Source organism: Papio anubis, chromosome 16 (assembly GCF_008728515.1).
Source record: "Papio anubis isolate 15944 chromosome 16, Panubis1.0, whole genome shotgun sequence".
In the NCBI taxonomy this organism is placed as follows: Eukaryota; Metazoa; Chordata; class Mammalia; order Primates; family Cercopithecidae; genus Papio; species Papio anubis.
Genome location: NC_044991.1, coordinates 63,206,907 through 63,225,384, shown reverse-complemented (window position 1 = coordinate 63,225,384; position 18,478 = coordinate 63,206,907). Strand labels below are relative to the sequence as shown.

Below are 18,478 nucleotides of genomic sequence, written 5' to 3'. Positions count from 1 at the left end.
CTGAGGCAGGAGAGTGGCATGAATCCGGGAGGCGGAGCTTGCAGTGAGCCTAGATTGCGCCACTGCACTCCAGCTTGGGCGACAGAGCAAGACTCCCTCTCAAAAAAAAAAAAAAAAAAAAAGCTGAAGTGTAATTTCCAACCTTATCTTAATTGACATAGCAGCAGCGTTGGATACCGTTGATAAATTCCCCTTGAAACACTTTCCTCATTTACTTATTTACTTCCAGGACACCACACTCCCTGGTTGTTCTCCTACCACTCTGGTCACTTCTCAGTCTCCTTCGCTAGTTCCTTCTCATCCCCTGACCTGTAAACATTACCCAGGGATCAGACCTCAAACCTTGTCCCTCTCTTGGTTCCCTCATGCAGCCTCAAAGTTTTAAAGACATCTATATGCTGACGACTCCCAAAGGTTCATCTCCAGTTCAGACCTTCCCCTGAACGCCAGACTCATAAATCCAACTGTCTGCTTGACATTCCCACTTGAATGTTAAACAGACATCTCAAACTTAACACGCCTAAAACTCAGCTCCTTGTGTTCTCCCCAAAGCTTGCTCCTCCCATGGTTTCTTCCATCTCAGTTAAGGCAGCTGCCTTTTCATTTGCTCAGGCCAAAAAGTGTGGAGTCATCTTTCAGTCCTCGCTTTCACACTTCACATCTGGTCCATCAGCAAATCTTGTAGACTTGACCTTATGTCAACCCCTGAATTCAACCACTTTTTGCCCCCTTTGCTGTCATCACCCTGGCATAAGCCCCTATCATATCTCACCTGCTTGACTTCAACAGTCAATTATCGGGTCTCCCTGCTTCTGCCCCTGCCCCCCACTTCCGCTCTCTTCCGCACTGCAGTTCAACGCCCTCCCATGGTCCCATTTCTCTCTCCTCTCTTCCCTAGCCTCTTTGCTGTTCCTGGAACAAGCCTGGCCCACATGCTTCGGCCTTGTGGCCTGTGCATAAGCTGTCCCGCTACAGGTATCTCCAAGCATGGCTCATCCCTTCGCCTCCTTCGGGTCTCTGCTCCAGAGTCACCTGGCCGTGCTATAAAACATTCCACACCCGCACTTCATATTCCTCTTTCCTTTTCATTTTTCCAAAGCACTTTCGCTATCTGCCCTTTTATGCATTTTAAGGATCTTGTTTATTGTTTCCCTTACTAGAATGTAAATTTTAGGAGAGCAGAAATTTTCCTGTTTTTTTTTTTTTCTTTACTGCTGCACTCCCCTGTGCTTAGGGGCACATAGGTGCTCGGTAAACGGGTGGTAAATGAGTGAATAAATGAAAGATTGGAGCCTGGCCGAGCGCGGTGGCTCACACTTGTAATCCCAGGGAGGATTGGGAGGCGGTGAGTGATCATAGGAGTCCAGGAGATGAGACCATCCTGGCTAACACGGTGAAACCTGCGTCTCTAGTAAAAATACAAAAAATTAGCGAGGCGGGTGGCGGGGCCTGTAGTCCCAGCTAGTCGGGGAGGCTGGCCTTGGGAGAATGGTGTGAGCCAGGGGAGACGGGTTGCAGTGATGAGCCGAGATCGCGCCGCTGCACTCCAGCCTGGGCGAGGAGCGAGACTCCGTCTCAAAAAAAAAAAAGAAAAATTGGAGTCTTCTTAACCAGCAGTGGAGGAGTAAGGAAATCGAGAAGTAACGTTTGCTGAGGGAATTCTGAGGCCAGTAGCAATTACCGTTGAGAAGAGCAAGCCAGGAGGGCGTCCTAACCCCACGTTACCACACCCTATCCCCACTCCCACGCCGGAACATTGCAGACCCGGAACCATGGCTCGCGGGCTCCCAGCGCAAGGGCACTTCCGGTACTCCTCCTCTCTCTCGCCAGCTCAGAGAACTGCCAAGTCAGTTCCGGTCGGCAGAGAACGCGGAGAGACGCAGAACGCGGCCGGCTCCTTCAGGGCCCTCCAGGCCCTCCGGCCCTGGGCCGGCGGGTGAACTGGGGGGCCCCGGGACAGGCCGAGCCCTGTGCCATGCAGATACCGGAGGCCTCTGCTGCGGCTGCCCACTGGCTGTGCCCAGGCCTTGAAGCCGCAGCGAACCTCTCTTCCCCACCCCACCTCGGTGACTGATGGCGGCGGCGGCCTCTCCCAGCCCGGACCCGGCCGGCCACCGGGTCTCCCGGCCCAAGCCTGCCGGGCCTCAACGAAACCCCCGCAGAGCCGCCGGGACGCAGCGCTTTTGGGCTGCGGCGGGCGTGGCGGGCCGGGAAGCATGGCGGCCGCTCGAACGCCGCGCGGCGGAGGCCATTAGGGCGTGTAGGGCCCAGGAAGGCGGCCTAGGGACGCAGGCAGGCTCGGCTGCCTCTTTAGCCCACGGAGCCGCGCAGATCCGGTTCCCGGGTGACCACTCTGTCGCCATTGGGCGAAACCTACCTAGTCCTGACGACAACGGACAAAGGCCTTAACGGGCCTGGGAGGTGAGCGAAGCCCCGAACGACGACGGGTGGAACGATTAGCGGCCATCGGGCAGTTGGTCTTCGTTCTACCAGACTTTGCTGTCGGAAGAGAGAAATGGTAGAATGACAGGCCACGTTTGGCCCGTTGGAAATGCCCGCCACCCTCTGGGAAGATTTACTGGCCAATTTTGGAAGGCCTGTGTATATAATATGAAAAAGCTGCTCTCAACTCCACCCCAACCTTTTAATAGAAAACATTTGTCACATCTAGCCCTTTTAGATGGAAAGAGGTTGCCGACGTATGATAAAGTAGAGTTAGAAAGTCACACATCTTGTAAATTCTCATTTGTTTAAAAGAAATCATAGAAAATACGTGTCTTCTGGAGATGACTTTTGGAAATGAAGTTGTTAGACGGCCTCTGGAAGCGATACGTCCACGTTAAGTGGGTTAGATGACATGGAGCTGGAAGACGTGAGAAGGAAGAGAAGGTTCTATGCTAGACTGGTCATATTTAGAAGACATTTTCATATTCTATCCATTGTTTTGTGTGCATTTTATTCCTCACTACTGTGTATATAATTGACAATGCTAAGCTTTTTTGAGATGTCTATTCTTTTTAGATGTTCTGAAGTGCCTGATATATGTTAAAATTAGAGGTAGCAAAATAACATTTTGTAAATATCTTTTTGTTACAATTCATAGGAAATGTTTTTTGGGGGGAATGGCCAAATCACCTGTTGAGTAATACTCATTGTGTTTGTGCAGTGGTTCGGGAAGGAGAGAGGAGGGGGAGGTGCAGAGAGCTATATGCCATCTTGCATGCAGCGAGGCAAGATGAATCATTATCTCTGTGCATTTTGTTTTACTTATCTGTGTATATAGTGTACATAAAGGACAGACGAGTCCTAATTGACAACATCTAGTCTTTCTGGATGTTAAAGAGGTTGCCAGTGTATGACAAAAGTAGAGTTTAAACTAATATATTTTGTACATTTTGTTTTACAAGTCCTAGGAAAGATTGTCTTCTGAAAATTTGATGTCTTCTGGGTTGATGGAGATGGGAAGGGTTCTAGGCCAGAATGTTCACATTTGGAAGACTTTTAAATTATAAGTGTTGTTACATGTTTGCAGTTTATTCAAGACTGCTATGTATATAGTGGACAAATTAACTCCTTACTTGAAACATCTAGTCTATCTAGATGTTTAGAAGTGCCCGATGTATGTTAAATGTAGAGGTAGTAAAATACCACTTTGTAAATATCTTTTTGCTAAAATTCATAGGAAATACTTTTGGAAATTGAATTGTGAAGCCACCTTTGAGCAGTGTAGTAATGTCTATACTTGTTCAATGGTTTAGAGGAGGTGGGAGGGAAGAAATTGCAAAAGGTAATATACTAGTGTGTTCATACTTGGACATTTTCAGACATTTTTCTGTATGTTTTGTGCATTTTGTTTTGCTCTGTATATAGTGTATATAATGGACAAATAGTCCTAATTTTTCAACATCTAGTCTCTAGATGTTAAAGAGGTTGCCAGCGTATGACAAAGTAGTAAAATTAGCATATTTTGTATGCTTTGTGTTGAAATTCATAGGAAAACTTGTCTTCTGTAAATGACTTTTGCATAGGAATTTGTTCAACCATCTCTGAGCATTATACTTTCCTGTACTTGTCCACTGGATTGAAGACAAAGAAGGAAGGAAGAGAGGAGGGAATGATTCAAGGCCAAAATGGCCACATTTAGAAGATACCTCAGATGATAACCATTGTTATATGTGTGCAATTTTATTTAACAGTGCTCTGTACGTGGTGAACAAGTTATATGAAATATCTAGTCTTTCTAGATATTTGGAAGGAAGTGCTTGATGTATTTAAAAGTGGTAGTAGAATAACACTTTTTGTAAATAGCTTTTAAAAACTGATGGGAAATGCTGTTTGGAAGTGGAATTGTTGAACCATCTGGGAGGTGGGAGGGAAAAAACTGCAAAAGGTGTTTTGCCATTGTTTATTAGAAAATTTCAGCTTAATCCATTGCCTATATGTTACATGCATTTCATTTAACTTTGCTATACTGTATATATTGTGTATATACTGGACGAATGAGTCCTGATTTTGTAATATCTAGTCTCTAGATATTAAAGAGGTTGCCAATGTATGACAGAAGTAGAGTTAGTAAACTAACACATTTTGTACACTTTGTTAAAATTTGTAGAAAGGCTGTCTTCTGAAAAGGACTTTTGGAAGTGAAATGATAACATCAGCTCTAAGTGACACGTGCCTATATTCACCAGGTTGGTGGTGGAGAGGAGTTGGAAGGAATGAAGGGTTCTAGACCAGAATGTTCCTATTTAGAAGACACTTTGAGATATAACCATTGTTACCTGTGTGTAGTTTATTCAACACTACTGTGTATATAGCAGACAAACTTAAGTCCTTATTTGAAACATCTAGTCTTTCTAGATGTTTAGAAGTGCACAAAGTATGTTAAAAGTAGAGGTAGTAAATAACACATTTTGTAGCTATCCTTTTGATATGAAATATTGTCTTGGAAACTGATCAATTCTCTGAGCAGTACACATTTTGAGATATTTGTGCTGGTTCAGGGGGAAGGAGGAGCACAAAGTGCAAAGGGCTTTCTACCAGTGTCCAGTGTGTTTAAGAGGAGGCACATTGACCATTGTCCCTTGTGTCTGCATTTTCATTTACTGTGCTGTGTATATAGTGTATATAAGTGGACACAGGAGTCCTAATTTACATCTAGTCGATGTTAAAGAGGTTGCCAGTGTATGACAAAAGTAGAATTAGTAAACTGATACATCGAGTACTTTGTGTTAAAATTCACAGGGAAGACTTCTTAAAAACAGAAGGGAAATTGTTAAAATCCCCTAAGCATTACAGATGGCTTATAGCTGTCCACCAGGTTGGTAGAGGTGGGAAAGGGAAGGGTTCTAGGCCAGAATGTTCCTATTTAGAAGACACTCAAATTATAGTCTGTGTTATGTATGTATACCATTTATTCAGTGCTACTGTGTATATAATGGAAAACTTCAGTCCAGTTTGAAACATCTAGTCTTTCTAGGTGTTTAAAAGTGCACAACGGCCGGGCACAGTGGTTTAATGCCTGTAATCCCAGCACTTTGGGAGGCCGAGGCAGGCAGATCACGAGGTCGAGAGATCGAGACCATCTTGGCCAGCATGGTGAAACCACGTCTCTACTGAAAATACAAAAATTAGCTGGTCGTTGGTGGTGTGCACCTGTAGTCCCAGCTACTCGGGAAGCTGAGGCAGGAGAATCGCTTGAACTTGGGAGGCGGAGCCGAGATCACACCACTGCACTCCAACCTGGCGACAGAGCAAGACTCCCTTTCAAAAAAAGGTGCACAATATAGGTTAAGAGTAGAGGGCTTAAGTAACACCCCTCTAAGCATTTGTTTTCAATACTTACTAGGAGTGGTTGCATTTGGGAATGGAATTGTTAAAACTTGATGTTTAGGAGCGAATGCAGACTTCATTGGATGGTTGGGGTTGGGGAGGGGGGAGGAGGTATGCAGGGTTCTGTGCTCCTGAGATTAGTTCAGATGGTCTAACCATTGTTCTATATGTGCATTTTAGTTAATATTGTGTATTAAAGGATAAGTCTTAATGCTCAAAGTATGTTAAAAATAGATGTAGTAAACCAGTCCCTTTGTGAATGTCCTTTTGTTATATTTTAGGAAGGCCTGTGTTCTGGGAGTGACCTTCATGAGTTCACCTCTTGGAGCTAGACATCCTATACTTAGTCACTGGGATGGTGGAAGAGGGAGACGAGGAAGGGTGAAGGGAAGGGCTCTTTGCTAGTATCTTCATATCTAGACGATGGTTTTAGATGATAACCACAGGTCTATAAGCATTTTTAGTAAAGTGCCTGTGTTCATTGTGGACAAAGTTCATTATTTTGTAACATCTAAGCTTTATGAATGGGGTGACAACTTATGATAAAAACTAGAGCTAGTGAATTAGCCAATTTGTAAATACCTTTGTTATAATTGATAGAAAAGATGCATCTTGGACATGGAATTGTTAAGCCACCTCTGAGCAGTGTATGTCAGGACTTACTTGTTCATTAGGTTGGCAGCAGAGAGGCAGAAGGAAGTATACAGGAAGAGGTGTATGCAGATGTGTCAATGTATGTCCATATTTACATTTTGATAGCCATTGATGTATGCATCTCTTTTAGCTGTACTATAGAAATACATTAAGTAATTCAATGGAAATATACTTTGCTAATATTTTAATGGTATAGATCTGCTAATGAATTCTCTTAAAAACGTTATACTTAGTATATTCTGTTGCTGTGTGTTTCATTTTAAATTGAGCATTAAGGGAATGCAGCATTTAAATCGGAACTCTGCCAATGCTTTTATCTAGAGGCGTGTTGCCATTTTTGTCTTCTATGAAATTTTTGTCCCGAGAAAGGCAGGATTACATTTTTTTTTTTTTTTTTTTTTTTTTTAGCAGTTTGAGTTGGTGTAGTGTATTCTTGGTTATCAAAATACTCATATAGCTTTGGGATTTTGAATTGGTAAATATTCATGATGTGTGAAAAATCATGATACATACTGTACAATCTCAGTCCCATAAAATTGGATGTTTTGCCTACACACACACACGATCTAGAAGAACATGTCAAACTATAAACTGCTTGTGATTTTTAATGACTTTGTTCTTTGCTTCTTGTGTTTTTCAGTTTCCTGTAATGCACATATTAACTTTTAAAAAATAAAGGTTATTTTAAAAGCCTGTATTAAGCCCTCGTTGCTTGTAGAATAGAGTCACTACACTCTACAGAAGCACAGGTTCATGCCCCTTCATGCTTGGACCCTGAGGTATCTGGAATTTCTCATTTTTGACTCCTCCCTCCATTGCCTGGGTGTTAGCTGCTGCCACCCAGGTGCTCTGCTGTTCAGGATAACCTTGCACTTTAAAGGTTCTGTAGTTTGCTGAAGCCATTCCTTCTGCCTATAATGCCCTTTCCACAATTTTCACTTGGCAAAATCATTCTTCAGAGCCCAGCTTAAATTTCAGTTATCTCCACAAAGTCTTGCCTATAGGAACCTGACACTCCAGAGTGCCAGAAGCGAACGTCAGAAGATAGGGCCTTGTTTTTTTTTGAGACGGAGTCACACTATGTCACAGGCTGGAGTGCAGTGGTGCCACCTTGGCTCACTGCAACCTCTGCCTCTCAAGTAGCTGGGATTACAAGCATGCACCACCACGCCCAGCTAATTTTTTGTATTTTTTAGTAGAGACGTGGTTTCACCATGTTGGCCAGGCTAGTCTCAAACTCCTGACCTCAAGTGATCCGCCCATCTCAGCCTCCCAAAGTGCTGGGATTACTGGCGTGAGCCACCACGCCCGGCCGATACAACCTTTCTTTTGCTGCCCCTCCTTGTTCCTCTTGTATTTGGATGGATCCCACTTGCATCCTAATTGTTACCTGAAAGCCTACTTGGATTGAGCTAAGGTTTAAATAGTTTCTGCAACGTCAGGGTGCAACATAACACCTGACACACAGCACGTGCTTAGGAAATGTCTTTTGAATACAACAGACGAAAGCCTTTCAGACTGCTGCTTGGTGTGACATCGCTAGTAAGGGCACTGATTGAATAATCAAGGATTTCCAGGCTGGAAGTTTCTATCGTGGCTGACCAAACCAGAGGGTATCGGTCAGATGCAGCATAACCTATCCCCAAATCAGGCACAGCAAACATTCTCTAATGGCATATAGAGAACATGACTATAGAGGGGTTCTTATTCTCAACTTCGAGGTGAGACTAATGAGACACTGGCCTCCAGATGTGGGAAGGTAGTATCTCTGTTTCCCTAGATGCGGATGGTGTAACCTGGGTGGGTTGGGAGCCTTAGCGCAGGCAGATGAGGCCTTACCAATTGCCTTCCCAACCCATTATCAGGCCTGGACCCAATCTTTCCTGTTGATGCTCCTCTATGAGACAGGTCTTAGCTGACCAAGATGGGCTTCAGGGAGGCACATATTCCTTGAATCCCTGGCCTGGAGGGAACAAACCACGTGTCCCCCCAGGTCCATGCACTTCCACAAGTCATTTCAGGCTGGGATTGGTTTGTAAGCTCCAAATCCACGAGAGCTGGAGACAAAGGCTGAAGCAGGACCTCTTCTGTAATTTAAGGTGGATTCAACCATAAAAGTCTCCAGGCAGGTAAGGCACATAAAGAGCCAGGAGCTAAGGTCAGCTCTCAGGCAGTCTTGGACCCCCAGGGCAAAGATAACCCTCAGTGGCCACAAGAGGAAAGTGAGGTCCAGAGAGGGCTAGGCCCTGCTGGGAGCAGACCTCTTGGCTAGCAATATGTATTGCCAGGCAGAGAGCACTGGACAGGAGGTCAGGGGCCTCAGCTCATGTCTAAGCTCTGTCACTGGCTGGGGACTTTGGCCAATTGACCACATCTAGGCCTCAGGCTCCTCAGTAAAATGAATGGTTTGTTCTGCCTCTTCAGATCAGATGCTGGGCCCTTCAAAGCCATGAGTTTCATCAGGGGTAAAGCCAGGGCCAGAAGCTATGGTTCTTTACTAAAAGGACCCATGGGCCTTGGAGAAATGGCTAATTCCGGGGCTGCAGCAAAGAAAGTACAAGATCATCTTGAAATATCCTCTTACGGCAGGAATCAAGAAAGTGCTCCAAGAATGATAGGGACACATCAAAAGGACACAGAAGCCAGCTTGAAGTGGCTTCCATTGGCCAAATCTGTCACAATTTGAGCATCAAAATGTAGAATGACTTGTATAATCCAGATGATAGCACACTGAATAAAACAGGAAGCCATGAGTCCAATTCTGATAGAAATAAAGAAATGGCCTGTATTCCCAGCTATTCTGGAGGCTTTGGTGGGAGTATCACTTGAACCCAGGAGGTCAAAACTGTACTTCAACCTGGGCAATAGAGTGAGACTCTAGAAAACAAAAACCAGGTCAGGCACAGTGGCTCAGACCTGTAATCCCAACACTTGGGGAGGCTGAAGTGGGTGAATCACTTGAGGTCAGGAGTCCAAGACCAGCCTGCCCAACATGGTGAAACCCCATCTCTACTAAAAATACAAAAATGAGCTGGGTCTGGTGGTGGGCGCCTGTAATCTCAGCTACTAGGGAGGGCTGAGGCACAAGAATTGTTTGAACCCAGGAGGCGGAGGTTGCAGTGAGCTGAGATCGCGCTACTGCACTCCAGCCTGGGCGACAGAGCAAGACCCTGTCTCAATAAAAAGAAAAAAGAAAGAAAGAAAGAAAGAAAAAAGGAAAACAAAAATAAAAACTAGTGCTGGCAAGGATGTGAATAAACTGGGACCATTATGCACTGTTAGTGGGATTGTAAAATGGTGCAACTGCAGTGGAAAACAGTGTGACAGTTCCTCAAAACACTAAAAATAGAACTACTGTATGATCCAGCAATGCCACTTTCGAGTTATACCTTGATATACATGGGGGACTGGCTCCAGAACCCCTGGGTATACCCAAATCCATACATGCTCAAGTCCCGCTGCAGAACCTGTATATATGAAAAGTTGGCTCTCCCTGTCCGCAGTTTGGCATCCCACCACTGCATTTGATTGAAAAAAAGCCACGAATAAGTGGGGTCCACCCAGTTCAAACTCATGTTGTTCAAGGGTCAACTGCATATCCAAAAGGATTGAAAGCGGGGTCTCAAAGAGATACAGTACACAAGTTGCTTATCCCTTCAGACTTCAATCTTATTTTTAAAATGGAGATAAATGTCAACGTTACATGCATGTGTGTTATGAAGTACCAAATACTGTCCTAAGTTTTTTTCTTTTTGTTTTGTTTTGTTTTGTTTTAGACAGAGTTTCACTCTGTTCTCTGTTGTCCAAGCTGGAGTGCAGTGGCGTGATCTCAGCTCACTGCAACCTCCACCTCCTGGGTTCAAGTGACTCTCCTGCCTCAGCCTCCTGAATAACTGGATTAAAGGTGCCCGCCACCAAGCCCAGCTAATTTTTGTATTTGTAGTAGAAACAGGGCTTTGCCATGTTGGCCAGGCCGGTCTCAAACTCCTGACCCCAAGTGATCCTCCTGCCTCAGCCTCCCAAAGTGCTGGGATTACAGGTGTGAGCCACTGTGCCTGTCCTGTCCTATGTTTTCTTTTTCTTTTTCTTTTTTTTTTTGAGACAGAGTCCTAAAGTTTTTTTTGTTTTGTTTTGTTTTTGTTTTTTTTGAGACGGAGTCTTACCCTGTTGCCCAGGCTGGAGTGCAATGGTGCGATCTTGGCTCACTGCAACCTCTGCCTCCTGAGTTCAAAGGATTCTCCTGCTTCAACCTCCTGAGTAGTTGGATTACAGGCACCTGCCACCACGCTCAGCTAATTTTTGTATCTTTAGTACAGACAGGGTTTCACTATCTTGGCCAGGCTGGTCTTGAACTCCTGACCTCATGATCCGCCCACTTCGGCCTCCCAAAGTGCTGGGATTACAGGCGTGAGCCACTGTGCCTGTCCTGTCCTCAGTTTTTAATGTATATTAAGTCACTTCATCTTTAAATCCTTTTGCTGTAAACTGTTTAAAACCACACTCCTGAAATCCACCCCCAACTGTGCTTCCCTCACAGCCTTCCTTACCTCAGGAAGCAGCTAGTCCTTCCACTTGCTCAAAAAACATTTCTGGAGTCATTCTTGATTCTCTGCCATTCCTCACATTGAGTCCAACAGCAAACCCTCTCAGTTCTGCTGTCAAGATATGGCCAGGATTGGTCCCATCTCAACATCTCCACCACAACCACTTGGATCCAAGTAGGAGATGATGGAGGCTCAAAGCCAGTTGTTTTGTTTTGTTTTTTAACAGGCTCTATTTTCTTTTTTCTTTTTTTTTTTTTTTTGAGATGGAGTCTTGCTGTGTCGCCCAGGTTGGAGTGCAGTGTGATCTTGGCTCACTGCAAGCTTCGCCCCCTGGGTTCACACCATTCTCCCACCTCAGCCTCCCAAGTAGGTGGGACTACAGGTGCCTGCCACCACGCCTGGCTAATTTTTTGTATTTTTAGTAGAGATGGGGTTTCACCGTGTTAGCCAGGATGGTCTCGATCTCCTGACCTCATGATCCGCCCGCCTTGGCCTCCCAAAGTGCTGGGATTACAGGCATGAGCCACCGCACCCGGCCAACAGGCTCTATTTTCTATTGCAGTTTTAGGTTCACAGCAAAACTGAGTGGAAAATACAAGGATTTCTCATATACTCCCTGTTCCCGACACATGCACAGCTCCCTGATTATCAATGTCCCCGACCAGAGTGGTACATTTGTTACAATTGAGGAACCAATACTGACACACTGTTATCACCCAGGGTCAGAGTTTACAACAGGGTTCACTCCGGGCAGTTTACATTCTATGGGTTTGGACCAATGTATGATGACATGGCTTTACCATTAGTAGTAGTATTACTGAGTGTGGTTTCACTGCTGTAAGAATCATTGGTGCTATATCCATTCATCCTTCCCTCTCCTCAACCCTTGGCAATGACTAATTTTGAAGTAAACTCCATAGTTTTTGCCTTTCCATAGTGTCATATAACTGGACATACATACAGTTTGTAGCCTTTTCAGACTGGCTCCTTTCACTTAGTAATATGCATTCAAGGTTGCTCCATGTCTTTTCATGGGTTGATAGCCCATTTCTTTTTAGTGCTGAATAATATCCCATTGTCTCGACATACCACAGTTTGTTTATTCATTCACCTACTGAAAGACATGTTGGTTGCTTCCAAGTCTTAGCAACAAATAAAGTTGCCATAAACATTTATGTATGGGTTTTCATATGGATATGTTTTCAACTCCTTGTGTGGTAGGAGAATGTTTAATTTTATAAGAAACCATTGAACTGTCTTCCAAAGCAACTGTACCATTTGGTACTCCCACCAGCAATGAAAGATGGTTCTTGGTCCACATCCTTGCCAGCATTTGGTGGTGTCAGTGTTCTGGATTTTGGCTATTCTGATAGGCGTGTGAAAGCCAGGTTTTGTAATTATCATGGCTAATGCTTATACAAATCCAGAGTGACTTCCTCTTTTGGTCTTGGTCTTAATTGTCTTATTTCTTAATTTTCTTCTTGGTCTTAATTGTCTAATTTCTAATGAATAATATGTTCCTTTTTTTATCCTGAATATCACGGAGCTTATCAATGATTTTTGTTTTTCTTTGAGACGGTCTGGCTCTGTCACCCAGGCTCACTGCACTCTCAGTTCACTGCAACTTCCACCTCCCAGGCTCAAGCGATCCTCCCTCCTCAGCCTCTTGAGTAGCTGGGACTACAGGTACACACCACCACATCTGGCTAATTTTTGAATTTCTTTGTAGAGACAGGGTTTCACCATGTTGCCCAGGTTGGTCTTGAACTTCTGAGCTCAAGCAGTCTGCTCGCCTCAGCCTCCGAAAGTGCTGGGATTACAGGTGTGAGCCACCACGCCCTGCCTCAACAAATTTAAAAATCAATTTTTATCTAATTATTAAGTCAACTAAAGCCAATATTTATGCATCTCCATATTAGCTTCCTTTACTTTCTTTTTTCAGTTGTCATTTTTATTTTAAAATAATTTCATACTTAAAATTGCAAAAATGATAATGCCACTATGAAAAATATGGCAGTTCCTCAAAAAATTAAAAATGTAATTACCATAGGATCTAGCAATCCCACTTTTGGATGTATAACCAAAAGAATTGAAAGCAGTGGTCTTGAAGATGTATTTGCACCGATGTTCATAACAACATTATTCACAATAGCCAAAGAGCAGAAGCAACCCAGGTGCTCATCGGTGGATGAATGGGTAAACAAAATATGGTATATACACATAAAATGGAATACTGTTTAGCCTTAGAAAGGAATGAAATTCTGACACATGCTACAACATAGATGAACATTGAGGACAACATGCTAAGTAAATGAACCAGCCCCAGAAAGACAAATATTGTATGATTCCACTTATATAGGTACCTAGAGTAGTCAAATTCATAGAGACAGAAAGGAGAGGGGTAGTTGCCAGGGACTGGGGGGAAGGGGTAATGGGGAGTCATTGTTTAACGGGTACAGAGTTTCATTTTTCCAAGATGAGAAGAGTTCTGGAGATGGATGGTGGTGATGGTTACATAACAATGAGAATACTTAATGCCACTCAACCGTACACTTAAAAAGGATTAAGTTGATATATTTTTATGCAATATTTTACCACATTTAAAAATATGTTTTTAATTACAAGGATGGTTCAAAGAACTCCTAAGGCCAGGCAATGGCTTACAGCACTTTAAGAGGCTGAGACAGTGGCTGGGCACGGTGGCTCACACCTGTAATCCCAGCACTTTGGGAGGCCAAAGTGGTTGGATCACCTGAGGTCAGGAGTTTGAGACCAGCCTGACCAACATGGTGAAACCCCATCTCTACTAAAAATATAAAATTAGCCCGGCGTAGTGGTTCACGCCTGTAATCCCAGCTACTCGGGAGGCTGAGGCAGGAGAAGCTCTTGAACCCAGGAGGGAGAGGTTGCAGTGAGCCAAGATCCACCGCTGCACTCTAGTCTGGGCAACAAGAGTGAAACTCTGTCTCAGAAAAAAAAAAGAAAAAGAAAAAAAAAGAGGCTGAGGTGGAAGGATCACTTGAGCCCGGGAGTTTAAGACAGGACTGGGCAATACAGTGAGACCCCACCTCTGTTAAATTTTTTTTTTTTTTTTTTTTAGACGGAGTCTCACTCTGTTGCCCAGGCTGGAGTGCAGTGGCCGGATCTCAGCTCACTGCAAGCTCCGCCTCCTGGGTTTACGCCATTCTCCTGCCTCAGCCTCCCGAGTAGCTGGGACTACAGGCCTCAGCCACCTCACCTGATTCAGATTTTTGCATTTTTAGTAGAGACAGGGTTTCACCGCGGCTGCCAGGATGGCCCCATCTCCCGAACTCGCGATCCGCCTGCCTCGCCTCCCCAAAGTGCTGATTACAGGCTGGAGCCACCATACCGCCAGGAATTGTTTTTAAAAAGAAATTTTTAGGTCGGCGCCGGTGGTTGTTATCCCCAGCACTTTGGGAGCAGACGTGATATCACGCAGGTCAGAGACGGCGACCATCCTGAGCATCACGGTAGCGTCCCCTCGCTTCATTAAAATACAAAATTGCCGGGCGAGGTGGCGGCTTCGTACTCCCAGTTATTGGGAGGCTGAGGCAGGGAGAATGGCGTGAACCCGGAGGCGGGCTTGCAGTGAGCTGAGATCCGTTATCATCGCATCTCCAGCCTGGGCAACAGAGCCAGACCTGCCCCAAAAAACAACAATTCCTAAGTAATATTTCACCCAGACGCCAGTTGTCATCATTTCCTGACTATATTTTCTTTGCCATTCTTCTGAAATACATACCTTTCTAAATAATCTAAAAGTAAATTGAAGAAATTCTCTAACTGCCAAGTACTTCAGTGCATATTTCCCTAACTACAAGGAGAGATTCTCTCAATATAACAGTACAATTAGGAGACATCAAGAAATACAATGTCAGATAATGGTGGCTCACACCTATAATTCTTAACATTTGGTAGGCTGAGGTAGATCTTGAGCCTAGGAGTTCAAGACCAGCCTGGGCAACATGGTGAAACCCCGTCTCACAAATAATAAAAAAGAAATTAGCCACAGGCACAAAACACTTCGTAGTCCCAGCTACTCAGGAGACTGAAGTGGGAAGGGATCCCTAAGTCCAGGAGGTCAAGGCTGTGTGAATCGTGATTACACCACTGCACTCCAGAGTAGGCAACAGAGTGAGATCCTGTCTTGGAATAAAATAATAAATACTATCATTTAAATCTGCACAGTTCATTTTCACATGTCACCATGGGGGTTCCCAATAATCCATTTTCTTGATCCTGACTTTCTGTTGGGGCGGGTGGTTTCGGAAGTAATGAGATAGGTGTGAGGACAAAACAAAAAGAGAGGGGTGGGGCCCGGCCCCTGGGATGGAGGTTGGCGCGGCAGAACAGCCACACCCCTCGAATTGCACAGATGCTAGGCATGAAGCTCAGGAAAGGATGGAGCCCTGGCCGAGAGTCACACAGCCACATCTGAATCCTGCCACCTCTCACTGCCCTCCCAGCCCCTCGAGTGTCTGTCCCCACAGCCCACAGTTTGGCAGCAGCCATGAAAACTTTGTTTCTGCTTTCTTGATCCTGCTTATCAATACCTAGAAACTGCTACTCATCCCTCATTGTTTGCCTTGAACCAGTGATTGCAAATTCGGCAACTCAGCACCTCTTTGCAGTTAAGTCCCTAAATCCCCAGCAGTAGAAAGGCATCACGGTAAAATGACCTGTACTGTACTGCCCTGGAAAGTATTTCTACTATGACGTGAGCCTTGCAGATGAGCAAAGGGACCCATTTCAACTTCTTTTTTTTTTTTTTGAGACGGAGTCTGGCTCTGTCACCCAGGCTGGAGTGCAGTGGCTTGGATCTCAGCTCACTGCAAGCCCTGGCCCCGGTTCACGCCATTCTCCTGCCTCAGCCTCCCGAGGAGTACAGCTCGCCACCGCCCGTGCTAATTTTTTTTTTGTATTTTAGTAGAGACGGGTTTTCACCGTGTTAGCCAGGATGGTCTCATCTCCCGAACTCGCGGATCCACCCGCCTCGGCCTCCCAAAGTGCTGGGATTACAGGTTGAGCCACGCTGGGCCTCCATTTCAACTTTAACTGTAAGATTTTCCTAGGAGTTATAAGTGAAATGAATCGATTTTTTTTTTAGACAGTCTTGTTTGTCGCTTCAGGCTGGAGTGCAGCTGGCACAATCTTGGCTCACTGCAACCTCCTCACCCTGGGTTCAGCTGCATTCTCCTGCCTCAGCCTCGGTAGCTGGGATTACAGGTGCCCACCACCATACCCAGCTAATTTTTTTTGTATTTTAGTAGAGACGGGTTTCACCCATGTTGGCCAGGCTGGTCTCGCACTCCTGACCTCGTGATCCGTCTGCCCCAGCCTCCCAAAGTGCTGGGATTACAGGCGTGAGCCACTGCGCCCCACCAGAATAGAAAATTTGAACAATGCCTTTCTTCCAAACCCAGGATGGGACCTTAAACACTACCTGTAACAAATGCTGTAATGTGTCCTGTATTTATTTTTCAAGTGGATTTTTTTTTATTTTTCCCCCAAACAGTGGAAGCTTTTAGCACTAGGGGCTATATTTTTGGCTCGAGCAGCCTGGGCGTGCCTCTCCAACTATGACTATGCTTATTTACATATGGAAAATAATTCCAGAGGGCAATTATATTCTCCCCAGCACAGTTTCAGGGCTGTGTGTACAGACTTCCTTTTTTGAAAATAGGTGGCTCATTTGGGATAGATGAGTAATGGTGGTGTAACTGTCCACACACTTCAATGCTGATTCACTAGGAGGGTGCTGGGCTGTGATTTTCCTGGATTTTCTGGAACCACCACCTGGTAGCTGAGTGAGCTTTGCCTTCGGGGCCTCAGGCTCCTCATCTGTCAAATGGATGCTGCCATCCAGTTAGCTGCCAGGAAATAGTTTCAGAGTAAGTGATGGCTTCTGTAGAGTGCCTCACATAATGCCTGGCACACACCGGGTACTCCATACTTGAGCCCAGGCCTTCTCCCTGGCTTCTTAGGCATGGCAGATCACCCTGGGCTTCCGGGACCCTTGGATCTGTGCCTAGGTGGCAGTGAGGACCTCTGGAGCACTGAAAATGTAATTTGTTCCAAACACTTGTGCCAGGGGGTATCGTATTTACTCCTTCTGAATGAACTCCTTTCCCAGGTAAATGCTCGTGTCATGTCTTCCCCTGCCTGATTCTTCTTCTTTTTTCTTTCTTTTCTTTCTTTCTTTTTTTTTTTTTTTGAGAGAGAGTTTCACTCTGTCACCCAGGCTGGAGTGCAGCAGTGGCACCATCATGGCTCACTGCAGCCTTGACCTCTTAGGCTCAAGTAATCCTCCTACCTCAGCCCCCTTAAGTAGCTTGGACTACAGGCATGCACCACCATGACTAGCTAATTTTTGTATTTTTTGTAGAGACAGGGTCTCACTGTTTCCCAGGCTGGTCTTGAACTCCTGCCTCAGGCTCCCAAAGTGCTAGGATTATAGGCGTGAGCCACCACACCCAGTCTCCTGCCTGAATCTGATCCCATGTTGTTGCTTGTGTATGTATGTGTGTATGTATGTATATATGCATGTGTATGTGTGTAGAGTATGTGTATATGTGTATGTGTATGTATATGTGTGTATGTGTGTATGTGTATATGTGTATGTGTATGTATGTATGTGTATATGGTGTGTGTGTGTGTGTGTGTGTGTATTGGGGGAAGGGAGCCTTGAGAACCAGCGTTCATTCTGCAGCTCACAGCCTGGAAGCTAGGCGGTGCTTACACACAAGTCCCACTCCCCCTGCCCTACCTTCCCCACACTGTCCCACTCATTCTTTTTCCAAACAGTACCCTCCCCACACAGTGCTTGGTATGGTTTGCTGCCCTGTCTCCACTCTCCCCTGAGAGGCTGTCTGTTCATGTGTCCGTGAGCTCCTTCACCTAGAGAAGAGTGTGGGGGTTGGGCTCCTCCTACCCCAATCCACTCAGTGATGGCCTTTATCACTGATTATGAGGGCTCAGCCTTCCAAAGTCTTAGTTTCCTATTCCACTGAAGGGGAAGAGAGTTTCTAGATGATCAAATTGACCTTGGTCCAAAAGACGTGAATAACACTTAGCGAGTGCTGAGCACTTACTGTGCCGGGGACTTTACACCATACACTGAATATAACAAGCACCTCTTGCTGCCAACTCCCTGCTTGGTTACTGGATTCAAAGATAGAGCAGTACTGCCTAATTCTATAATTCTATTCAAATGTTCACTTGGTTTCTCAAACAAATGCCAAAAAGGGACACATTCTCAATGCACAGAAAAGTACAGAGGACTCCTTGAAGTCCTCTTCAGATATTTCTCCTTCTCAAGTTCTTTTGTCAATAGTGGCTTCAGGAACTCTGCTCTTCCTCAGCTCTCCGCAAGACCTCCTGAAGCCCAGCCCAGAGTCTCTCTCCCTTCTCAGTACCCTCACCCTCAG

The 18,478-nt window shown here is 45.1% G+C and overlaps 1 protein-coding gene across 1 annotated transcript; it reads left to right on the top strand.

The window, feature by feature from the left end:
* Positions 1-1,823: 1,823 nt before the first annotated feature.
* On the top strand, positions 1,824-3,067 carry LOC103888036. Its single transcript, XM_009216201.4, has one exon. It carries the CDS (start codon positions 2,074-2,076, stop codon positions 2,407-2,409), a length of 336 nt encoding a protein of 111 aa, XP_009214465.1. The 5' UTR covers positions 1,824-2,073; the 3' UTR covers positions 2,410-3,067.
* The last annotated feature ends 15,411 nt before the right edge of the window (positions 3,068-18,478 follow it).

What these genes read in the sequence shown, in the direction of transcription:
- LOC103888036 (XM_009216201.4), top strand. Translation starts at nt 2,074, where the DNA reads ATGGCGGCGGCGGCCTCTCCCAGCCCGGACCCGGCCGGCCACCGGGTC.